General features: G+C 37.4%; 3 protein-coding genes across 5 annotated transcripts; all 3 read right to left on the minus strand.

Moving 5' to 3' along the window:
* Positions 1–416: 416 nt before the first annotated feature.
* KRT222 (keratin 222) lies at positions 417–6,763 on the minus strand. Of its 2 annotated transcripts, none has more exons than XM_009489358.1 (6): positions 6,668–6,763; positions 4,408–4,536; positions 3,414–3,634; positions 2,280–2,356; positions 1,990–2,095; positions 417–630 (listed from the first exon to the last, which is right to left on the minus strand). In XM_009489358.1, exons 1-6 carry the CDS (start codon positions 6,761–6,763, stop codon positions 417–419), a joined length of 843 nt encoding a protein of 280 aa, XP_009487633.1. The 2 variants fall into 2 exon arrangements, with proteins under 2 accessions (XP_009487633.1, XP_009487626.1); XM_009489351.1 differs by having other exon boundaries at positions 1,990–2,122.
* Positions 6,764–10,945: 4,182 nt separating this feature from the next.
* Positions 10,946–14,528, minus strand: LOC104035890 (keratin, type I cytoskeletal 12). Its single transcript, XM_075722828.1, has 8 exons — positions 13,884–14,528; positions 13,195–13,277; positions 12,855–13,011; positions 12,402–12,563; positions 12,178–12,303; positions 11,595–11,812; positions 11,255–11,337; positions 10,946–11,043 (listed from the first exon to the last, which is right to left on the minus strand). The coding sequence occupies exons 1-8, from the start codon at positions 14,526–14,528 to the stop codon at positions 10,946–10,948; spliced, it is 1,572 nt and encodes a 523-aa protein (XP_075578943.1).
* A 2,502-nt stretch (positions 14,529–17,030) lies between these two features.
* Positions 17,031–22,458, minus strand: LOC104035908 (keratin, type I cytoskeletal 20). 2 transcript variants are annotated; one of them, XM_075722831.1, is made up of 8 exons: positions 22,036–22,458; positions 21,086–21,168; positions 20,716–20,872; positions 19,336–19,497; positions 19,128–19,253; positions 18,752–18,972; positions 17,786–17,826; positions 17,031–17,128 (listed from the first exon to the last, which is right to left on the minus strand). In XM_075722831.1, exons 1-8 carry the CDS (start codon positions 22,456–22,458, stop codon positions 17,031–17,033), a joined length of 1,311 nt encoding a protein of 436 aa, XP_075578946.1. The 2 variants fall into 2 exon arrangements, with proteins under 2 accessions (XP_075578946.1, XP_075578945.1); XM_075722830.1 differs by lacking the exon at positions 17,786–17,826 and adding an exon at positions 18,583–18,659.
* Positions 22,459–25,791: the final 3,333 nt, after the last annotated feature.

Consider the following 25,791-nt stretch of genomic DNA (forward strand, 5'->3'; position numbering starts at 1 on the left):
TTATTACAAGGATTCATCAGTCATGTGTATGCAATATTGAATAATTAAGAGAATGAAATACGCAGTTCTCATTTCCAGAAGGAGAAAACGAATTCTCTTCTACAAAGGCAGAATATGTCACAGTATAAAGTTATAGTTTAATTTTTGTAATATTTGGTGACATTCTACAAAACAACAATAATGAGAAAATTGAAGGGCTGCACCCAGAGTATAAAACTAGTAGAAGTTAGGTTTCTTGGAATCTTAACTCCCTTGCTCTTCTCCCTTTCTTTTAAAAGACTTGTATGTTTTCATTGATTTAATCAAAGTACTTAGTAAGATTTCGTAGTTGTAGCAAGATAGGAGGCTGTGTAAGTCCATCTACAGTTTATTTCCAGAGCCCATTGGAGATGAACTTTGGGTTAATTTGCTGTAGGTTAAGGTTTGATAGAAGGAATACTGCAAGATCTCCTCATTACCAGCCTGACTTCAATGTCGGGAAGAGTTTTCTTTTTAGTGTGTAAACAGCCTTCATCTGTTGCTGCTAGGTGGAGATCAAAGCGCAATGAAACTGATTTTTTCCTTAAGCGAGGGTTGTCCTTAAAGAAAGAACCTTCCCATTCTTTAATGACTTCATCCACTTTTTCTGTCCTGAAACAATAAAGCAAATGTATTTATGATCCTTTAGGCAATATGAATTATCTGTCTTCAGGACTGCTTTTAAAATTTAGAGAGAAATTGCATAATAAAGTCTCAAGTTATTTTAGATGAGTGCTGAGACTAGAATTTTTTTTTCACCGGTTTATTCTCCAGAAAAGCTAAATAAAGGGTGTGGGTTCATTATATTCTTGTTTTTGTACTTTTAAGTGGACACGGATATAAAACCACTGCTCCAAACACATCAGGCAATTTGTTTCCAAGGAGAAAGTTTGGAATCCAAGCTCAAAACCTTTGCAAGAAACCTCAGTACTGTAGTGGGCAGAACAGAATTCCTGCATCTGAAAGCCTTCAAAATAGGGAGGAGAAAAATCTAGTTCAGATCCAAACCTCAGAATTTAGATCTACATTAAATTAAAAAATAAAAAAAGGACAGAAGTAAAATACAGAAAATTGAAAACCAGCTGATTCGATAATATTTAGGCATCCAAATCCTACTGATTTAATCCTCTAAGTATGTGTCAGGATCCAGATCTAGAAGTCCGACTCTGGGGGCCTTACTCAGGTGGAGTAAACTGTACCCAGCCGAGTAGCCCCGTGCAAATCTGACTGACTGTGTAGGATGAACAAAGCTCCTGTATGCAAATAAGCTTCAGGTAGGGAGTGTGTATGATGGACCATGTGAAGGCATGAATTTTTAATCCAAATTTCTATATGGTTTCAACAGCTGACTACAGTTAAGTATTAGTGACATGGTACAGTACAGTTTGTTTTAAATGTAATGTTAAATGCTAGTCTACAAAAGAACTTAAAGAGCAACAGAAAAAAGAATGAGGCAATCCAATACTATTAAAGTAATTTAAGGTGAATAATACATGCTAACAGACTTTCACATGCCTGTTTAGGAGCCAAGCTCTCTATTCCCTGTTTGGTAATTGGTGAAACGTAGGGGTTTCCAAATAGCAAGTTAGAGCAGCCAAGCCTGAATTTATGTGCATAAATATGCCCCAGAGGGACTTCACAAACATGGTATGGGCTCTTTTGCTTTCAACCTTAACTAGATGAATTATTCATGGTTTCATTCTTAACAGAAATAGAAATTACAAATCAGAAGCATCATCATGATATTGTTAGCTCATGAGGTAAATGCTAATAAAAGGAACTTTAAAATTTAATGTATTGTTAAAACATGCCATTCGGTATACCTTCAAGAACTATCACTTATTCTGGAGCTTCTTGGCTGTGAGGGCATGATATAACAGATACTAAATAAAGGAAAACTCAAAGCTACTGAAATGTAATGCCTAACATTTACTTTCAATTGTTATTTTGTTAAATTAATGTTTATCTTACTGTACAGTGCCATGAGCTTCAGCGCTTTCCTTCATAATATTTCCATCTAGGATTGCTTGTTTTGTCATCAGTTCCACCTTCTCAGTTTCATGCTTCTTTACACTATCTGTAAAAGAAAATGCAGATATAGTAGGCATGCAGAAGAGTAAGGTCAGGACACAGTACCTGGAGGTATTTTTCCTCCTGCCACATTGGAAGAAGATCCTTTTGTAATATCCAGTAATTTGTCAGTAGTTAGGAACCCTCTTTCGGGCCATAATCCCCTAAGGGGAAAGTGTCTAAAAACTCACCTGAAGGCAGTGTAAAGGCAATCTTGCTAGTGGTAGGCTTTTTGTCATCCTTCTGGTCAGGTATACAGCAACGAAACCTGCAAAAATAAAAATTATTACACTCATCTAATAATATTGAATTACTTTAATCAAAACTTGTCTTATGAACAACTATGAAAAATTTAAAAATATGAGAACCATGAGAAGTTCTGTTTGACTGTAGTAGCTGTTTGTTAAGGTTTCTCATTCTGAGTGTAGGAATGAAGAAAATTACAGAAAGTATCTGTGCAATTTCATCATTATTTTCAGACAGTTTTTAGTCAGCTTGTTGTATGCTAGGAAGTGTTACTGAATTTTATTAGTACTGAATTGTGTGTGTTTTCACAGAGTTAGAAGCATTAAATCTGAAACGGACTCCCGTTTGGAATCTTCTTAGGCAAACATGTGAGGTTCCTGGACTGAAACTCTCGATTTTCTGTAGAGAGAGGCAATGTTCCACTGAAAGATTTCAGAATCGCATGCCTGGTTTTGTCAAGATACCAGTGCTGAGTGCAAGGCATGATATTTTGCCTTTTCCTTATCCTCCTTGTTGTTTACATTTGTATAGCTGCCCCTCTCATGTCCACATTTCGAAACAGTGGTGTTTGTGCGCCAGGGAAAGGGCAGACATGAAGAGTTACAACCAAAGCAGAATGTCACTACAAGGCATATTCTTAAATAGCATCCTAATGTGTGCCTTGCCACACTTTGAATGACACCGAGTAGTATGAACTCCCCATGCAAATGGCCATCTCTCATGCGATGAGATGTGAACTCCTCTCCCAGAACTTCACGCGCGTGGACTTGCTTCGTCAATGGTCTGAGACAAACAGAGTCCACGTCATGCGGCTGACGGGGTACAAAGTCTGCAGCAACGTGCAGTGCCTCGAGTGAGGATGCAGTAAGCGTGCTGTTATCTGCAACACATCGTGGAGATACTGAGCTCCAGAAAGTGCGGAATCAGTGAAGTTAAGTTACAATGAAACCATTTCTAAGGATTTTATACTGTATTTTTTTAACGATTGGTTCATGTATTTACAATTCTGATGATTATTTCAATGAAAAGTTCTGAAACAGAAGATAAATTTGAGTACTTTTTTTCTGAACAACTAGTACCTGTTCTCTTCTTGCTCAAGCAGACTGCGGTATGTTGCTATCTCCTCCTCCAGTTTCATCCTCGTGTTCAGGAGAATTTCATGTTCTTGAAGCTGTTTCTCAATACCTCTTCTCACTTCCAGTAGCTCTTTCTCTAAGCATTCAATCTCAGCTTCTAAATTTTGTAGTTGCATGTGGTACTGCTGCTCTGTGGCACGCAATGAGCGTTCCAAACCCTTTTCCTGTGAAATTTAACTCATATTTTAAGATTTGGAAAAGGTATGTGTAAAGATGTTCTATATACTTTTCATTACCAGTCTCTGTACTTTTACATCGGTTCTTAAAAGGATATTCTTTAGGAGCAGGAGTAAAGCTTTCAAGATAACACTTTTGCTGAGAAAATTTCCAGCCAAATCTGTAATAATTTAAGATTGGATTAAAAAATGTAGCTTTCTGTTGTACCAGCAATCCACTACCATTGATTTTACAGATCTCCGATTTTACCTGTATGGTTAAAATGATATCCAGCTCAGTACTGTATGAAAACTGAGTGGTCTATGTGCTCTTGTAGCTTATCTATATTACTGAAATCAGTAAATTGCTGACATATTTCATCATGAATTAATTGATAAATTTGGACCACACATTCAAAAAAAGTTATAAACCTCAGGTGAATTGGTTAAGGCAGAATGCCCAGGAACTTGATGATGGAGTACCATGCAAATATATATTTGACAGGCGTGAAAACATGAAAACGTGTATTTTGTATGGCAGATCCTGAATCAAAACATATGATACTCCTAAATGTGAGCAAATGACTGGGTTATTGCTTGTTGGTTAGTGCTCTGTGTGACGAGCTGAAAGTCCACCGCAAAGCTATGCATTTCTGTGTTTGTTGTATTTCCGCTGTATAATGGATGTGATTGTTACGTAAACTGAATTGTGCAATAGTTTACATCAATAAAAAGATTTATATTTTTCCAGGAGATTTCAAGTTTCATTTTATGATGCTTACCACAGCGTGGAGAGATTCAATTTCGATCTGCATGTGGTGCCACTGCCGTCTCGCCTCACAGAGTTCTGCTCTGGCTGCCTTTAATGCTTCTGCATCTTTGTCCATTCTTCTAATTGTAGCTTCTTCTAGCTACAGGGGATATAAAAAAGATAACAATACTAAAAAATATTCAAATAATGAAAATAAAATAGATAAAGATCTCTAGTTGGTATTTTTTTAGACTCGCATAAATTTGTTAAAGCTAACAGTGATGAGTTAATATTTTATGTGCCATGTAGACAGGAAGCCCTTATCCTGCTGTGTTTGATGAGTAGTTGGCCACATCTTTATCCCTAACATCTTTATCCCTAACATATTGTTGTGGAGGAATTCCCATACAAATTAACCAGTTGTATTTAGACCTTATTCACCTCTAGTGTAAATGGGCTTAACTTCATGGAAATTGGAGGACTTGCTGTCAGTTCAAACCTCCAGGTTTGAATAAGGTTCTTTGTTTTTAATGTATTTTTGATTTCTAAGAACAGCTTTATAGAGAGGGAGCACTTTTGAGTGGTTGCATGAATATGTCACAGTTGACAATTGCTGTAATTACGTTTTTGCCTGATGTAGTCATTGACTAGATTTCAGATTGTCATTTGCGAGCAAGTACCTCCATTCATTTAAATATGAATAGCGTCTTTATCCAAACCTACAACTTTTCCTTGTCCTCTAAGGACAGCTTATTTAAGATTTACCTATCACAGGAAGGAAGGAATTGGTGTGTTCTCCGAGTATATGCTGTCACCCATGTTAAATGTGACAATTCAGAAGTGAAGTGCCTGTTCTAAGCTTAATCCTGCTCTAAAATATTGAGATAATTTGCCATCCGTAAGACTGAAGCTTCTTATTAGGAAAAAAGTAAATAGTCAGACAAGCACTGTATTGTGTTTGCAAGAAAGTGTGGGTTGTTTTCTTTTTTTTTTATCCTATTAAAAGTAGGTTTTTTAAGCCAACCCTGAGCACTTGTGGGGTCATTTTAGATTTGGGCTCATCTTTGATTTAGTTAATGTGTTCATGTATTTAACTTCCAGAATGATTGTTTTGCTTATGAAAGTTATTTTTCCTTTTTGATTCTGATTTTTACTGCAAGTGGTGAAGATGCCATAAGCACTTGAAACAATACGTGCTCTTCTGCATATTTTACTGCTTTATGTAGGTTCTTATATGATGCCATCAACTCCAAGGAAATAAACTCTTTAATTCAGGTCTTATGAAGCCAGTACAATAAGTATCTTTTTTTCCCCCATAACATACTGACCTATTCTAATTACACCATGCCATCCTTTTGGTGAAAAATCTGGATTTGGCTAATCCACAAGTGAACACTCAATATTCTTTGCTTATCCTTTTTTTGCCTGGGTACTGCAGAATTTATGTGACAAGACTATATCAACATACATTGGCTGCTTTGTGCCAAACACAAATATAAACTTGGCTTAACTGTCTAGTTTATAGCTGCTGTGTGTCATTGGATTACTGTGTAGATCAGCCAGATTGCAGCAGTAGTCTGGCCTGTGGTTAAAAAAAACCTCCAGAATTTCTGCAATGCCTAACAAGTACAACAGGGTGATATAATACCTGATTTTCACCCTGAATTTCTTGACATTTGGTGGCCAAAAATTGTTTTGCCATTTTATTTCAAAGTTCAGTTGGGTTTTAGAGATTTTTTTGTATGTAAATCTAGAATAGTAGCATTGTGTGTTGATAACATTTAATCAATCTGTATGAAAGAAGAAATCATATTTGCTGAAGAGTATGACAGTTTTACTGTGAACAACATAAAATAGTTCTTGAAAAGGCACAGTTTTCTTTAATATAGGTGCTAAAAATGGTAAAGCTTTCTGTATATAAATGGATTCTTTACATTGCCTTAGATTTTCAAGATTCTCTTTTCCTCTGGGATAACTAAATGGTGCTAGAGGTTACCGTGTTACAGCATATGACATCATTTTTTAAATCACAACAATCTCACTGTTGCAGGTACAGAAAAACATCCAGATGAATTACACAGCATTCGTTTAGTGTGAATTTCATACCCTACACAAAATCTATTTCCGTATCTTCTAGTTCACATCTTACTGCAGTAAAATCAAAATCCCTTCCCCAATAATACACTGCATTGAAAAGGAAATACTGTACCTCATAGAGGCTGAGGGAGGAATTGTATAGACAGGGCTTGTCTCCTTACTCTGGAAGGTGTATGTCTGTATGAAGTCATTACCTGGGTCCTTGCTGAGATGCTGGTCTCTATCTGATTTCTGGTGATGAGCGTTTCATACTTTGCCCTGATCTCATTGAGGAGCCGGGACGGATCCATTCCCCTCCCATCCTCCACCTTGGCTAACGGAACCTTATTGATAGGGTGAGCCGGCTGCTGCAGAGCCTTGGCTGCCTGCAGTGAGAGGAGGGAGAGAGAAAGTACGGGCGGATTTTAAAGCTGCAGAGCTTTATTTTTGGGGAAGCACTGGAAGGTCAGAGGCTTCCAATCGTTTCTAAAAGCAAGTTTGATAAAGCAAAGATCTGTCGCTTTTGCAGCGATTAAGATAATGATTCCTAAATTATGTGCTGAAATGAATACATACCATGCCTTTATGTTTTTGTTACACTGTAACTATGGTTTTTTATAACCTCAGAAATGTGAGGTTGAGAGATACAAGGCAAAGGACAAAATTACAACTGCACAGCACGGGAGTGCTGCAGAGGGGAAGGGAACAGCTTCCCAGCAGTACACCTGCACTGGTGGCAGTGCTGCTGGAATGTGCCTTCACCAAGCAGTTGTGCGGCACTGGAGCCGGTTATTTCGGGATGTTACAGAATTTCCATCCTTGAAGGTTTTTAAGACTTGGCGAGGCGAAGCCTCAGGTGGCTGACCTGATCTAGTGTGGAGGACTGTCCCATTTTGAAAAAGAGCTGAGCTCCCGGGCATCCTCTTGCCCAACATTGTGGTGTTTTTATGGACAGGAATGCAAAAAGCGGGAGAGGAGCCAGCACCACTAGTGGTAAAGAATGCTTGTGGATCTTGTGGCAAGGGGTTTGGCTCCTCTTCTGCAGAGTGCAAAGTTCTGGTAAATTAACACTTCAAACATAGGTAACCGCTGTCAGAAAAAGTGCGTGGTTTGTCTCTGAAGGTGTTTACAGTACCTCTGCCGCGTGTCAGTGTGTGCAGTTCACAGAATATGCAGATTATGAGAGATTCTTACACCTTTCCTGACAGCTACCAGGGAGGTAGAAAGTATAGGTTGTCTGCTGTGCTGTATCTTCTGCAAATAATTCCTTATTTCCTGGCTCTCTGTAGCTGCTGTATGATCCCAGTGATCTTGTCTGCTAAGAACGGCTCTTACCTATTTTTCAAAGTCTTTTTGGTAACACGCAATACCAGATATTTAGTAAAAAAATTCAGATTTCAGTAAAAAATAAAAGTTCACTAAGTAGAACGCATTTTTAGGCTCCAAATAAGAATACATCAGTAAAATGAGGAAAAAAAGGCAGTAAACTTTTACAAGACACTTGTCTTTTTAGAAGTGAAAGTATTATACCACTTAAAAGTCTCCTTGTGTGCATAAGGCTTCCTTGTTCTTGGCTCTGTCTGCTGGCACATGTAAAAGGATCCTGTGTTCTGATTTTATTTTTCTTAGCTGGCTGTTTTTCAGCTGACCTGGACTGAGATGAGAATGTTTTGTTGTCTACTATCTTTTCCAGAAGTGTCTTAATTATTCTAGTTTCATGTAGTTCTAAAACCAAAATATTGACAGTGTTTTTCATTGATGGTATGAGAACAGTCACATAATAAAAACATTAGGAATCCATCAAACAATCATAAGATATTATACCTTAGGACAGTATAAGCATTAATAGGAAGAGCCTATGTATTTAAGCAAATAAGAACTTGAAATGTAATTTAAAATCTTCCTTTTTCTTTCCATTGCAATACTGATTGTTTACAGTTTGTTTTCGGTTCCCTGGGACTCAGAACATCTTCTGTTTACATCAGGCAAAGTCAAGGCTGTCTACCATCCAGAAATGAATCCAGAAATGTGTAAAGTTTGAAATACAATATAGAGGTCTGCAGAGATATTGGATTTGGTCCCACAAACCAAACTTTATGCATCGACAAGCATCTATGGATGAATCTTCATATTACCAGGAGCTAAATGTTTACTGGTTGATAAAATTTTTTAAAGATTTTAAAAAATGAATTAGCACTAATGCTTTCTTTTTCCTTCTTTTTTTCAGGTGTAAAGGCTAAGAGATCCCTGAAGGCTAAAGGCTGGTAGGTGCAGGCAATTGTATCTTTACTAGGATTTACGTAATTTTGAATTCTAGCTACTTTCAATGTTCACGTTTTATTACTGATGTTGGATTTTAGTTAACTTTATAGTTGAGACACTGTGTGTCAATTATTTGGATTCTGTGATACAGTATAACAATGCTAGAGTGATTGCAGACTGCTTTGGTTTACCATTGTTGCTTTCTCTCAAGACAATAGCTAGAGTGGTTTCTAGGTTTTACATACATCGAAACTGCACCCTAGGCAATTCTCAGTCATCTTTTAGATCATAATGTTAAATTCAGGATTAATGTGTATGTAGGTAAATTGCATGATTCTTCAGTGGAAATCTACATTGCATGACGTAGGGAATAATGATTTCACAGCAATCACAGTTGCAGTCCTTGAGGTATGTACATTATTTCATATTTCTTTGTATACATTTATACTGAAAGTGTATGTGTCTTTGGAAGACGATGACAAGAGACACATTTTTCTCTTCAAAATCAGGATGATGTCAATAACAGGGAAGATGTTACGGTTTCAGGTTTTCTACATATGAGAAAACACATTATGGATAGGAAAGATAGATGATGAATGCTGTCCTGTCTTAGGAAAAGAAAAAATTTCCTTCAATCTATATTCTTAAAATTTCTCTGTAATGGTACTCTTGGTAATCATACCCAGCTACATAAACAACCTCAGTTCGTCTATTTCTGATATTATTTTGATTTATATCGTAATTATTTAAATTTTAAAAACATAGTCTGCAACAGTAAAAATCTTATTGAAATACATCGCATGTAGTAAGATTCTTTTCGCTTATTTATTAGCACTGTTTTTAAAGGGGGAAAAAAAGAGGTGCATTTGTGTTCCATGCTTTTAGAAAAGAAATTACTTCCTTAAACTGTTGAAGATGGTGCATTTACTGAAGAGGTTTTCAAGTTCTTCCCTCTTTGTACTGGCATATATAGAAAATACATCTATTTCATTCCTTTGGGTTATTTATCACAGTGCCTTTTCTTTTAACTGACTGGATTTTAGATGTTGCGATTCTACCATGCTGGTTTAGTTCTTTGTTTATTGTTTTAATTACCCTGGCTTTTATTGGTTTCAAGCAGGAAGCAGGAAAAATGCTAGTGGTGGGTTTTACAAAAAGCAGAATGGAAGCACAGTATGGAGTCTGTGCTCCCATTAAAATTTTATTTTGGGTCAAATGTTTAAGGGCTGTGATAGAATGTGCAGAACGTTTGTATTCTAGAGACACAGTAATATACATGTAAGAGGTCACAGTAATTTCCTTGTCTTATCTGAGAATCACACAAAAATCATCAACATTTTGACTCAGGAACAAAGGCTTAGATATAAATTGTAAGGGGATTGTATTTTGGTTCATCATTTTGTTTTGGATGAGATTCCTCTAAATAGTTCATTCGAGCTGGACATCCGGAAGCCAAATGCAGGATTCAAAAGATCAGATCGTGCTCCCACCAGGTGGCACTCCGGGAGATGGAACCACCGCTTCATGGCTGGGGTTGCGGGGTGCTTCGAAACCAGGGTATCCCTCCTTTCCCGCTATAGCTGCAGTCGCTGCACTATGTTGTTCTGTTTGCAAAAACTTCTCTCTTAAATTGATAGCTTTGGCAAGTATTCCTTTAATCCCACGTTTAAACAGGTTTTTTACCATGTACGTGTTCTAGCATTAGATTTATTTCTTTAAATTAATGGGGAGTACTGTACCACACACATAGTATATGGTAAAGCAAGATACTCAATAAAATGGCAAATATGAATCAGGAGCAGTGGTCCTAAATGAAGAATAAAGGGAGACTAGTATCTTAAAGCTCATTGAGTCCTTTTTATTAGTCAAGAAAACTGGAAAATGAAGTTAGAATAGCAAAATTATTTTCTCTATTAATTACTAAAAATTATAAAAAAGCGTATCTAATTAAATGCCTAAAGTGTGCACCATATTTCTAATTATTGAACAAAGAATTGATGATATATTTAAAGAGCACCATGAAAATAATACAGGTAATACCAATAGACTGAAGCAGAAAATATATTGCATGACTGCTAAGAATGAAAATGCAGGCTTTGTTTTATGTAAAAGAATCTTAGTAAAAAGCCAATCTATTTTTATCACTTCATACAAAAGAACAAAACTATTTTTCTATTCTGGCTTTGATAAAACATGGAGTGAATGGATCCTTTGCAGTATCAGATTGTGCCTTATATCTTCTCTTCAACTTCCTTGACATGGGATGCAACAACTTTTCCATCTACCACTTCTTCGACAATTGTCTTGATCTTTCTAGTTTTGGTAGGATCTAAACATCATAAACAAAAGAAATATTTATCAAAGTGTTAAAAATTATAAACCAGAGCAGCATGCATACATGAACAGTTACATCCTTTTCCTTTCAAACTGGCTTCTTGTTATAATGAACTCTATGATGTAGTTAAACAGAATAGCATGTATTATTTTATTTATAAGAATGACTTTAGAAACAAAATTTTATGCAATCAAGTTCTACCTACCCTGAGAAGAATCCAGTGATTGTGTTTGTGATTTGGACCCTGTCAAGGATGAGCTTTCAAATGTAACTCCCTGTCCTGCGCTCCTACAAGTGAATCAGAGACACGCAATATTGCAGGATCAGAAGACATTCCCTTTTTATGGTGGCATTGATAGATTATTTTAAATACTGAGCAAATGGTTCATTCTCCTCAGTTAGAGTATATCTGTATTATTTAAGAATCATTGTATCTGCCTTACTTTTCGTGAATGTACCACTTGTTTTTACCTCTTTTTTCCTGGAAAGGATATTGCTACAGAAAATAAAACAAAGGAGATATTTTATGTAAATTAGTTACTTACACAAACTCGCCATCCAGCAAGCGACGATAGGTTTCAATCTCCATTTCCAGGCGAGTCTTGATGTCTAGAAGTTGCTGATACTCTGCATTCTGGCGCTCCATATCAGCCCTGACCTGAAACAGCTGAGACTCCAGATTCCCAATCTGAAGTTGCATTTGTGAAAGCTGAGTACAGTAACCTCCTTCCGTTTCTGCTAAAGTGTCTTCAAGGGATTTTTTCTGTGTAAGAAGGATAATAATCTCTATTGAGGAAAAAAAATTCTTTACAAAGACAAAACCAACTGAAATAGTTTAATGGGAATAAGTATAACCCCATTACTTAGAGATTTTTTTTTTCTTGAAATACCAGTTTGAAAACTGGCCTTTGCTGCTTCACTGAATGTGAACATAAAAGTTGATCTGCTTTATAACATGCTACTTCCAATCCAATTATATACATTACTGCTATTTAGGAACTAAAAGAGTGCAGGCTTTAATAGGAAATAAATGCAAATCTTAAATCCTGTAGAACAGTATAAGATCTGACAACACTTTTGAAGTTGGAAAATTTACTCTGACTAGTTAGCAGCTTCCTTAGAACATACCATGGCAAGCTGAGATTGTAGTTCAATTTCCAGGCTCTGGAGAGTCCGTTTTAAATCGGTGATCTCACTCTTTCCTGACTGAAGCTGCTCAGTATTGGTGGAGATTTCCCTTTTCAGCTCCCCACTCTGAAATGACAAGGAAGAACAGAGTGTAATTTTACTGTTCCAAATACTTAACTCATCCTTACACGCATTTCGCTGAATTTGCTATCTCTGGTTGTTACTTTTTCATTGAACCATGCTTCAGCCTCTTTACGATTTTGCTCAGCAATGACTTCGTACTGTCCCCTCATGTCATTCAAAAGCTTGGTCAGGTCAGTTCCTGGAGCAGCATCCATTTCAACGCTGACTTGGCCCAGTGAACTGCTTCGGATTCCCTGAAGCTCCTGGAGAGATATAAAATAAAGAAAAGTTTCTGTTAATAAAAGGCAAAATAGTTCTACCAAAAATATATGTAAAGAAACGCATGTGATATAAATTCTGTTTCAGCAGGAATCCATAGCTTGTGTATTTCTTTCACTCTTTCACTCTTTCACTTAGTAAACTCAAAAAAGAACAGCAAACAAAACAAATAATGAAACCAAGTAACTTTCACTGGCATAAATAAGGGAATAATTTGATGTTTCACAATTCTATCTGCCTTGTTATGAATTCACAAAGGAAAAAAAAAAAAGTACCTCTTCATGATTCTTCTTGAGATAAGCCAGTTCTTCATTCAGGCTTTCAATCTGCATCTCCAAATCGGCTCTTGCCAAGGTCAGCTCATCAAGAACTCTGCGCAGACCATTGATGTCAGCTTCCACACTCTGGTGAAGAGCCACTTCATTCTCATATCTGTAAATAAAGTAATTAAATATGATTTTTTATGTGGCTGACGAGGTCAAATACAAACTATTACTACATACTTATATAGCTTTTAATATGAAATCTTAATGCACATAATTATTTTAATATTGTTTAATAATTTCTTTCCTTAAAATATAAGTAAGAATTTTTGTGATATTAAGATATACTTACTTCAGTCTGAAATCATCAGCAGCCAGTCTGGCATTATCGACCTGCAGAATGATTCTTGCATTGTCGATAGTCGCATTAATGATCTGGAATACAAACAATGTTCAGAGAATGATTTTATAGCCCAATGGCTTTGCAGCTCCATATAGCTATTTACATAACTGTAATCCGAAATACCATTGTAATATTAAATGTAGTTTGTTAGACTCTTGTATCATTTACTATGAAAAGATACAGGACAGATTTTCAGCTTCTGCAAATCAGCATGCTTCACTTAATGGTAGAATACCGGCTCGCATTGTATGACTAGATAGTTTATAATCTCTGAAGACCTTGCCAGGTAGTCTGTCTATTTCAGGAATTGAATCTGTGATGTAAGAAATATGAAACTTACTAAAATTTAACCTTTGTAATCTACAAGACTTTGTAGAACTGGATTCCATCACTGCCTTCTCCTTTATTGAAATTAGACCGAGTCACGCAGCATTGTGTGCTATAGCTACAGAACTGCCGTTAATATACAAGAAAAAGACAACAGGTGATACCAGTGCAATGTGACAGACATTATTACAAGCGTCGGTACTGTAGAATAAATTTGCTTTTGGTTTCTGAAAGGAATTTGTTATTTTTATCCAAAACATTATTAGGTGAATTACAAAGGTAAAGATACGTTAAGTACATTGCTTTGCTACCTTGTTTCGAAGATCTTCAATTACAGGATAATATTTACTGTAGTCACTTCCAGATGCAGGGATAGCAGTGCCAGGGCCGTTTTTCTCATACCATTCGCGGATTTTGCTCTCCAACTCAGTATTGGCATCCTCCAGAGATCGTACTTTGTCCAGATAAGCAGCCAGACGGTCATTGAGGTTCTGCATAGTTTCTTTTTTTGAGCCAGAAAGAAGGCCACCATCCCCAGCACCAGCACTGCCGAAACCACCTCCAAAACCAGATCCTGAGCCACTACCAAAGCCACCTCCAAAACCAGTGCCTGAGCTGCTGCCAAAAGCACTTCCTAAACCTCCACCAAAAGCACTGCCTAAGCCACTTCCGTAGCTACCACCTAACCCACTACCAAAGCCTCCACCAAAGCCACTACTTAAGCTACTCCCAAAGCCTCCACCTGCGCTACTCCCAAAACCCCCACTGAAGCCAGAGCCAGAACCAAGCACAGAAGTAGCGCCAAAACCTCCGCCAGATCCACCACCAAACCCAAGTCCACCGCCACCAAAGCCTCCTCCGCTGCTGGAACTAGACATTCTCAGAGATCCCCCGCCAAATCCACTCCGAGAAGTGAATTGCCGGGATCCACCACTCATGTGCACAGGAAAGGCCATGGTGCTCAAGGTGCCCTGATCTGTTATGTGAAGCGTACAACACAGAGCAAGGCAGATCAGAAAACAGTTTAACCTTTATATAGGGAAGGCAGCGGGTGTTTCAATAGCAGTCCCCACCCCCTAGGAAGATCTTTAATTCTTTCTCTCTCTCTCTTGTTTGGAGGGGAAGTCAGTTTAGCATGTCCTGACCGAACTAAATGATATGTGCCAATCTAAATTGCTAATGGGACTGGAAATCTGGTGCCCTCCAGGTATTTGCTGTATGAGGGGAAATGGGTGGAGTAGAGCTAAGACATCACAATTATGTTTTGCCATGTGCAGTGGAGCACAAAAATTTCTTTTCGCATTTAAATCCCTCCTAAATAATTTTTTTGTCATTACATATTCATTGCTTTCTTGGTTTGGGGCTATTATTATAGAAGTATGCTTAAGTCAGGGGAGTGATTCCTTTCATATCATACTTCCCAGTGTTCATGTCAAAAATATGTTTCTTTTCATAATACTTTTCTGGCATAAACCTCTGCCAGATTAGTGCTCCTTGTATGTTTAATAAGAAGTAAGAAAAGTGATCAACAGAAGTGTATGAAGAGGCATATGGACATTCAGTGATCTGCAGGTTGATCATTCATAAGAAAACATAAATGTACTTGATTATACTGAATATAATTTGTAATTGTGTTTTCTGCCCTAAACCTTTCATCATTGAAATATTTGTGATATGCATAGCCTATACCAACAGTTTATACTTTTGAGCTGAAAACTGACCATAGTTTCTTCTAAATAGTTTGCTATTATCTCAAAATAAGGATAATGATTTCTGTATTTTGTGTTTTCTATAATATAAATCTAAAGATCAAATATAGCTCTTCTGGTTGCAGGTTTAGACATGGAAGTCCTTCAAAACCAATATACTTTTCTTTTGAAGTTAGTTTGGTGAACAGAAAATTGTTTTTTCTTTGTCCTGGCTTAATTATATCATTGGATTTGTCAACTGAAATGTATTCATTTTTAATTTATCTGCATCCAGGAGCATGGATGCTTTTTTGGGCAGAAATGTATTATAAGCAGTAGATCAAAGGTTCAGGTAAATCATTTCATTTATGTAGAAATGAATTGATAGCCTGGTATCAGTGAGTCATGATAGTGAAAGCAAAGGATTATTTTCTTTGGCAGCTGTTTAGGTACGGTAAATAACACACTGGGCAGGTGAGATTTCAAAAGGAAGAGGTTTTTGTGTTTATGTTGTCAAGAGGAAAACATAAAGTCCCTGTACTGAAGACCTGGGTGTGGCATAGGAAACTTACACTGTGTGGGAAAGGGTACGTGCAGTTATCGGCAGAGAAAGGTTTAATAGAGGCGGTGCTCTTTTTATTTCCGAACTGAAAGGCAAAATATATTCTTATTGATAAGATATCTTTGCTTGCTATAGTCCCTGGTGATATAAACATTCACAGAGAGTGAAAAATAATAAATAGGCTTCTTCAATTTCTTTATTCATTTTAATTTACTATGAAATGCAAATTGACACTTCTTATTTATTTGAAAATCATTTTTTACTGAAGTAAAGCTGCATTACCTTTGAATGGTAGTTTAAGTTCAGAAGAGGTGCACTGAATCAACATTTGAATGCCTTTTTAAAACCAAATCTACTCTAAATGTGCTAGTACATAAAAGCAAAAAATAGATTGCTAAACTTTGCTGGGATTGCTGGGTTGCAATTAAACTAACCTGTTTGATAGAGAGTGTATCATTTGTATCTGGTAAATTCTTTTCTGTAAAGTTTTGATAAGGTGTCCATCAAGGTTTCAGAAATAGCATCTCTCTTCTAAAAACTTTTCATTTATTAGTATGCTGAAAGTGTGAGAAAACTTAAGGCACCAGATGTTGAAGTGAACTGTCTGGAAAAAATGAAGAAAAAATTCTCATAGTGCTTTCAGAAGAGTCCATTTCTATGCAGAGCCTGTTAAGCACATGAGCAAATTTTGTCCCGTGTCTTCATCTAATGACTTTCACCAGCTTAGTGCTTTGAAACTTCAACAGTAAACATTGCTTCAGTATTTTTTCCAAATTTAATTTAGATATTTTAAAAGCTATGGTAAATTCATGCTATAAGTCATTTGACTTTCTAAATTTTACTGAGGAAGGTTTTTAATGTAATTTTAAGACTTTGATGTAAGTAAAAATGAATACTTCAGTTTTTCTCTGTCTTGGAAACAGTTATGCATTTATAACAGGGTGATTTGGGTTTTTTCATCAAGGCATTTAGTCACTATGTAAGTAAACCCAAAATCCTGTACTTTGAAATTACCGATTTTTATTAACACCCCCCCAACACACACACACACACAGAGACAAAGATTGTTTGAGATTTGATAGTTTGGCATATTTTAACCCTTCTGGGTTTTAGGCAGAATTAGACTGGATTCTTTATGAAGTTTAATCTTTTAGTTTTGGCATCAGCTCCAAGAAGCTCAGAGGCTGTCTCTTCTCTGCTGGTGCCATTTACAGCTTCTCTTCAATCTCTTTGACCTCAGAGGAGACAACCTTGCCATCAACCACCTCTTCAACAATTGTCTTGATCTTCTTAATTTTACTTGATTCTGGTAATGAAATTGAACAGAGAATTAATTAAATGCAATGAATATTGACAGAATAATATTACCATAATACTAGCAGCAATTCCACCAATGAGAACATAGATAAAGGCATCTTTTCAATGCATAGTTACTGTGAAGTAAAGTTTTGGGGTGTGGAGGATATGGTTTCTCTTCCTTTGAACATCCTGTGTGTTACCCGTAATACTATAGACATTGTGTTGAATAACTCTCTATCCCTTCAGATAGTTTTGCTTCAGTTTAGCACAAACGTCTAGACCTAAAACCTGGGAGTAATTTTCACTGAAATGGATATTTTTGCTATTAAACTAGGTACTTCATTTAGGAGCCTAGTCTCTCTGTGTAATCACCGGAGAGAAGCAGATGCCTCTGAAGTCCTCCAGAGGGTAATTCGATAATTCTCTGTCATTCTCGTGGCTCTTCAAGGAGTCTGTGGTTTTACTTTGGGCACTTGAATTATATACATAAAGCCAGGTTTTGTGTAATCCCTATAGGTTATCTATTCACACAGTCGCTTGCTTGATGTAAGATTCTGCTGGTTGATTATTTGCTCTGAAACGGTGTTGGTTTATATCAGGCTACTTAGTTCCATAACATTTCAACAGGCAACCATCAAAAAACAAGGAAGTTGGTATGACATACCTTTTTCAGGCTCTGCTGGAGGTACATCCACTTGGAAATGTCTGTTCAAAATATAAATTAAAAAAATATAAATATATGGTGGCTAACATATTGAAGAAACATCCTTGTACATTTCCTGTATATTTAATCAAGACAAGGTAATGCCCTTTCATCAAGACATTTAACCAGGTATTTAAATGAGTTTTCTCTGTTAAAGTAAAACTTGCTATAGGTGAAATTAATCTGCAGACTCATTTCTGCAATGCTACGACTTCAGCTCAGGCAGATCTGCCCGGTCTAGTTCCTGAGCTAGAACAGCTGAACAGGTAGAATCTTGGGGGGAATTACCACTTCTGCTTGCCCCATGTTCACAGATGTCTGCTTTTTTCACTACAGAATATGGGATACTGGACTATCTGACCATTTAGTGTCAGCTCACTTGCTCCTCTTCAAATTTTTAAGTAGCTTGGCTACTAGTGACAGAGGTAGAGCAGAGCATAATCCAGTGCAGGCTGCAAAACTTGCCATGGACTGCAAGAGAAGGTCAGTGTGCTCTTGCCAAGTGCCTGCTCTAGTGTGACTAGGTGCTGTGGTGTCTGAACCAGGTTAAAAAAAATCTAGCCCAGGCCTCCAGAAGCTACAGTCATTACAGTTATGGACAAGTCGATCCAAAATTGAATTACTGATGCTTATAGAGTGTGAACATTTATGCAGCTACTCAGCTCACGAAGAGTAACAGTACATACCTATGCAGAGGCTGAGAGAGACAAACTCAACCAACTTCCACAGCAGCTTCTGAAACTGAGCACGAACTGCACCCTGCTCTGAATCTACAGTTGAGAACTGGGCAACAGACTTTCCCCCACAAACCAGTTGGAAAGTGGCAGATTTTACACTTTCACCCTCTGTGGATATAGACAGTATTTGCAATGTTGTTTGCTGTCGTACGAAAGTAAACCAACAAGCACAGTGCGTGTATGTCCTCACCCGCTGTCCTCTCCTTCCAGCAGACGGCGGTATGTGGCGATCTCCGTTTCCAGGCGAGTCTTGATATCCAGCAATATACTGTATTCGTTACTCTGACCCTCCAGGTCAGCTCGGCGTTGCCTCAGTTGAGCCTCTAAATTAGCAACTGTTCCCTGTATTTGCTGTAGCTGATAATTATAAAGTGCTTCGGTTTCAAGCAGCGTGTGTTCTAAAGACTTTTTCTAGAGCCGATCAAAAGAACAGAGATGTATTATTCAAGAGAATATATTTTTGAGTTAAAATAACTTTTTGACTGAAAAGCCTCTCAGTTTCTATATTTATCCATGTAACTGTCTACTAAACACAGTCCTTATTTCAAGTACTCTTTATTATTTACCATGTTAAGCTGGGACTGTAATTCTAGCTCCAGGCCCTGAGAGCTATGTCTCCGGTCAGTGAGCTCTTTTCTCTGGGCTTGCAGCTCTTCAGTGCTGATCGCTACTTCCTGGTTCAGTTGTTCTGTCTGAAATACAAAAACGGAGGGACTGTAAGCTGCAACTAGACATGACTGAGGTTCTTGCTGATGTTTAAGTAATTGACCTTACCTGCTTTTCAAATTGTTCTTTGGCTTCTTGACGGTTCTTTTCTGCCATTTCTTCGTATTGCTTTCTCATGTTTTCCATAACAATTGCAAGATCAATACTTGGAGCAGCATCCATCTCTACGTTAACTGAGCCGCTCACCTGCTTGCGCCATCTGTCAACATCCTACAGCAACGAGGATTGTATTAGCATCAGCTATAGGGAACTTTCAATCCTGAATATTGGAAGCAAGTTCAAAATCTACAGACATAGAAGTAATTCTTTAATAGCACCTCAGGGCAAGATAACTTAATCACCTTGTAAATACTGTTTAGTGCACCTCATGTTGAACTTGATGATCTTAAAGTCTTTTCCAACCTAAATGATTCTATGATTTTATGATTCCATGTTAGAACTTTTTACTTATTTTGTAGCAATAAATGCTGTATCCTAGGGAAGCCTCTTATAAAAAGATGACTTCCTCAGGACCAGATCTATGGAATGAGTGTAGAAGTCGTGGTTCCCATTTGTATACTTTTGTGGGGTAGCAAATCCTAAACCACAAATTACTCTTAAAGAAAACCTTCACTCTTAGTTTCTGGAGCTGTTCAGCCTTTGATGCCTAATAGCTTGGATATCAGTTAGTGCTGCACGCAGTTATACTGCTTCCAGAAATGATACAAATGCTTCAGTCCTGCATAGCACAGTTTTAAGTGTGTGGCTAGGCTGGCTGTTTTTCTAGGTTGAATCTTTCTAATACAGTGCTTAAAGAACATATTTTCTGCACTGTGACAAGGAATTTACACTTTTGAAGTTGATAGTATGCCACTAAGAGGAAAGCTTGGGCATATGCCATAATTGAGATTTTGTTACCATTTAACAGTCATTTTGAATTTAGGATTTCAGTTTGTGTCTTTACTTGAAAAGGGGAAATAAACAGTGGTTGTCTAACATTCTTAGCTTTGTAGGTCTTTGAAACTATAAATGTAACGCTAAGGGTGAGGTTCAGTTTGAGCTTAGACTCTTAGGAGATACCCAGTACACATATCTGACTTGTAGGTATCGCTGCATGAGCCAGAGCTGCTGTTACAACCCGTAGAGACCAGAGAGTGTCCCAGCTGACCAGGCAATAGGTGTTTGCTCTACAGCGAGATGAATCACTCTCTAGGCTATGTCTGTTTTATTGACTGTCTCTCAGTTGATTAGAATAGAACCGTAGGCGCATTCACGTAGATAATATATGAATAGGTACGTAAATTTTGCTGTGCTAATCTGGAGCTGAATCCCACCATAAGTGTAATATTCTTTCAGATTAACCGTGAAGATTTCATTATTCGTAGTGAGACTGAGTTTATGTATGCCACTTTAAGAAAATCTCTCCCTGACAGTGCTCGCTTCTCTCACCTCCTCATGTTTCTTTTTAAGAAAAGCTTGTTCTTCATTCACACTTTCGATCTGTGACTCTAAATCAGCTTTTGTCAAAGTCAAGTCATCACGAACTTGGAGCAGGCCATTAATGTCATTCTCAACACTTTGCCTGAGCAGGTATTCACTCTCATACCTGTAAAATAAGGCTTGTTTTGTCATTATGAAAATGCAACTGTTTGATGTAAATGTTAGAATCGGTAACTACTACAGCTTTAGTTGTAAAATTTTTCTTTTTATTTAACTTTGCATTAAAAGATGTTTACTTCTCAGCTTTGATACTGATGACTAGAAGCTTTCATGAATAAGAGGAACATGAAAGAATTTATGAAATGATCATGGAACTTACTTCAGTCTAAAATCATCAGCAGCCAGTTTGGCATTGTCAATCTGCAGGACAAGCCTTGCATTTTCCAGCTGTGCAGCACCAATCTAAAAAGGAATGGTTGACGGGTTCAGTCCTTGCTCACTGCAGGGGGGTTGGGCTAGATGATCTCTCAAGGTCCCTTCCAACCCAAAGCATTCTATGATTCTGTGATTCTAAAAGTGATGAATCTTTGCACACAAATGCACACTTGATCCATTCCTGGAAGTTAATACTGCATGTGAGCTTCATCTTGCTTAACTTTAGCTGTCTACTAGTCATCTAGGTTTAAGCTAAGTTCCCTTTGAAGTGCATAGAAGGAATTAGGATCTTTCCAGAGGTAAATTATCCTGTCATAAAATAGGTATATAAAATAGTTGGGATGAACTGCTCTCTGGAAAGGATCTGCTTTTGAAGGATGGGAAATAGAACTGGTGAAAAGTAAGAGGGGAAAGGTTTAAGGAAGTTCACTGGAAACATAATTTGAGAAATTTGTCAGCTGATTGCTGTGGGAATATTTTATTGTTTATAGTGGTAATTTACTATTTCAAGTAGTGATTATTATTTTTTCTGAGCATTTGGCAGTCTGTTCTAAAAAAAACATTTTGAAATCCACAGATGCTAAACTATATTTAAATATGTAAATTACCATCAGTATTTTCACTAATTAAAACTACCTAAGGCAAATAGAATAGAATTAATGAATTTTGATTCAAAGATTTTTCATGTATGAGATTACTCACATCTGCAGACATATATCTAGTATTACAAATTATGTAAAATGTCACTAATTTGTATCTGATCAAAATAAAGCGTTTATTTTTCTTAGCTGAGACAATTGCAATTTGGAAAAGTACATTTTCTGCAATAGATTATTATCTATCTCTCCGATAATTGCAATTCATATATTTATAGATGGCTATACGATACCTTACCTGATTTTGGAGATCTTCAATTGTTTTAAAGTACGAGCTATAGTCATGCCTTACGTCTGTGGTGTTCTTCTCATGCCACTCCTTGATCTGCTTTTCAATCAGGGAGTTTGCCTTTTCCAGAGAACGCACCTTCTCCAGATACAAAGCCAAACGGTCGTTTAGATCTTGCATAGCTGATTTTTCGTTGCCACTGAGCAGCACATCATTACGAGTAATACTAAGCTGGAAGTTCCCACCGAAGCCTTGTCCGTAGTTGGTGCTGGTAGATATGCGGGTGCCATAGCCACCAGCTCCCCCATAGACGCTAGGTGCCTGAATCTTTTGGATGGCCGTTTTCCTGGAGCTTAAACCACTGACACTGGGTGCAGCAGGTTGGAAGCGAGTGCTTGTACCCCACCGAGAGCTTTGGCTAGAGAACGCCATTGTGCTCTTTGGCTTCTAAAATGAAACAGCTAAATCTACACAGACAGAGAGCGCTGAACTGAAGAGCAGTGTGTGCTCTGGAAACCTTTATACCTTTCAAACCTTCCCAAGAGGAAGCACTATAGTTATAAACCCCACCTCTGTTGACACACAATGTGACTGGTTTCAGCACAGATAGCACACAGCATATTGCCCACCCGCTCCGTATCATTAAAGGGATTTTCATCTGTTCATCTGTGTTTGAGAAGAACTCCCCAGGTAGTTTGGCCTCCTTTGTTATTATTTTGAATAAAAGATAAAACACAAATGAACTGTTGAATCATTTATAACAGTATACCTGCAGCCATACACGCTGTAGTCCTTTTGAACAAACAAGTAGATTCTTACCCCCATGTGCAGTGTATGAAATTAAAATGAGAGTTGACTATATGTGACAAGAGATCTAAAATATTTATATTTGCAATCAAGTATATGTTTCTGTTGAGTAAGCAGTAGTTTGGGCCTCAGGACAATCTAGAACAGCGTATAAATTATTAGAAAGGAGGCATCTAACTACAACGTTAATTCATTTTATAATAAGTGCAAAACAATATTCATACTGTAATTGGAAAGTGAATGTTGTTGTAGTTAGCTTGCATTGAATATGCATTCATTTAGTATTAGAAAACTGTTACAAGTTGAACTCTAGCTTTCAATACAGTTGAAATTAAGCAGAAAGAGTATTGCTTTGTCCCTAAATAAAGTAATAGGAACAAGAATATTGGAAATCTTCGTTGCCCACTTTATTTCACGTATGAGATGCTGAGGTCCATAGAGTGACAGGAGGTGTTGAGATTAAGCTTCCAGCATAAGTAGCTTCCAGCCCTCCTGTGCAGCTGAAGTTAAAGCAAAACAAGTATCGCCCCTGCCTCGACAATATTCTAGGTAGACTACCAGCTAACGAGTTCCACCGCTGGGCGTTCTGTCACAAAGCCAGGTGTTAAGTTCATTAACAAGAAATCAGCTGCCTTTGTTCAGAAGAAACCCAACAATCCTACTTCTAATCATACTGAGGTTCCTAAACTGATTATGGTATATACTTTTGATACAGAAAACGCAGAGATAAAATGGAAAGCAAGGGAAGAAACTGATTGCTGAGGGGGTTATTAGTGCTGCAGGAAAGCAGGTAGCAGGTGTGCATTGGGACAGTACGTAGGTGTAGTTCCTTGGGGCATTGCACTGACAGTACTTTAATGTATTATTAATGTACAGCTGGTCAGGTAGAGCAATTAACACATATTGCTTGTATTAGTGAAAACAGCTGCTGTACATACTGATCTTCACCCTTGGGGCAAGGAAATTGGTGAGACACTGTGCTTTGGAGGCTTTAAACTGTATATTCGAAGCATCTTCAGGTTTCTGAGAACACCTAAGCTGGCATACTAGGGAATCAGTACTGCTAAGTTTTTTAAGTTACTATGCTGCAGATTAATCTAAATAGTATTGGATCAAGTTAAACTGTCGTACTTAGCTATTCTGAAAATACGCATCTTCCAAACCAAAGTGATCAGCATTCAGGGCAGAACTTTTTTGCAGGAGGATGCTGTGAATTGTCTTTGGACCTTGAACTTCTTTGGGTGTAACTGGTAATGAAAAACATTTATGACAGCTGAAATCAAAGTACACAGGCCGTATCATTTGCACTGTCACTATGGAAACTCAAGGTGGGTTGTCTTTTGTTCATTAAAAATATTTGGACTGAGTAATAAGAATTGATCGTGGTAGTAGGGCAGAGCTTACACCTGTAAAGCTGTAAGAGGAATACAGCAAGAGATCCTGCTACAGTTACGTCTCTTGGCTGTATATTTCACTGCCTGGATCTCTGACAGTATTTTATGATAGTCTATTTAAGAGTAAACATTCTGCTTTGTCTCCTTAGTATTTATTAAAATTAGTTTCCATGTTACCTTGATGGTATTTTTTCTAAACATCACTTGAATATTCCATTCTTTCTTTTATTGAGCAAATGGCAAAGGTTATTTGTTAGCTTTTGTGTTTGCCTATAAATACAACAAGATGTCATCAAAGGTCTAGATTGGCTTTTGTGGGTCAAATTCCTAATCTTTGTATTCACAACTACCCCACCTCCATATGGAGAAGCAGCTACATAGTTTAAATATCAAAAGCTAATTGTGTGTGTTGTTAATGTCAGGTGTTTGAAATTTACGGAAGTTGGGTACTGTTTAGAAATGTAAGAAATGTAATTCATTTCAGATTGATAGAGAAATAAAATTCACTGATATATAAAAATCTCTAAACTTTTCTCTAACTTCACCTTATACGGTGATCTGAATTAAAGTGGACATCAGGATGAGGTCAGACATTTGCCTTGTGTTCTGGCTCTGCTACTTTAGGTCAAGCTGAACCTTCAACAATTATTTTTCTTCCAGAATCCTCTTGACAGAAGTGTTCAAGGCGTATACAGCTGGAAGCACAGAGCAATAGCATCATGCAGACCTAGTATGAAAAGATGTTGGGCTGAATTTTCTTAGCGTTCTTTTTCTTTCTTCTCCAAATTGTTTCCTAACAATTTCTCTGGTTTTACCATTTTATATGTGCTTCTATTCCAAAAAATAAGCTGGAATATTTGCAAGAATATTTACTAAGATCAGGATAGGTATCGTTCTTACCAGAGGTGGGGTTTGCTCCTGTTTTTTGGTTCAATACTGTTTTTTTTCATGGAATATAGCTTGAATAGTTATATAAATCCCTGGAAACTGCAAGAGTGAATACCAAAGACTATATCTATACCAGTAAATGGAACAAAGGTGAGGCCCATGGACTGGCTGAAGGGCAAGTGGCTTCGTCATGGCTCACATCTACAAATCTGTACAGCTGTCAGCTGGGAGTGGTCATTGACCTCCACTACCTCTTGGACTATGCCCAAGTATTATCAGGGAGAATATGGGCTGCCTTAGTTTTAATTTTCTTTTATGTTATTGGTTGTAACAGTAAGTTATCTAAATAGATGTTGAGCAACCTAAAAATATATTATCCGATATCTGCGTTTTTGGTCAATGTTAAAGACGTGCTGTTAACACTTGCTGATGTTTTAGTTCAGCAGTGCGGTTTCCAGCTCAAGACTCAGTTGTGAATAGTCTGTAGAGGACAGGCTGTGGATTCAGGCGTAACGCTTCTTCAGTGACGTGCTCAGTTGGAATGGTTTGTGTGTAGTCATAATAAAACATTTATAGCAACACTAATAAATTGTTTGATTTCATGAAGAAATCTCACCTGTATGACACAAGTTTGATGTATATTAGAGAGCAGTGAAGATAAGTCATGCAGGGTTAT

Source organism: Pelecanus crispus, chromosome 18, assembly GCF_030463565.1.
Source record: "Pelecanus crispus isolate bPelCri1 chromosome 18, bPelCri1.pri, whole genome shotgun sequence".
Classification (NCBI taxonomy): domain Eukaryota; kingdom Metazoa; phylum Chordata; class Aves; order Pelecaniformes; family Pelecanidae; genus Pelecanus; species Pelecanus crispus.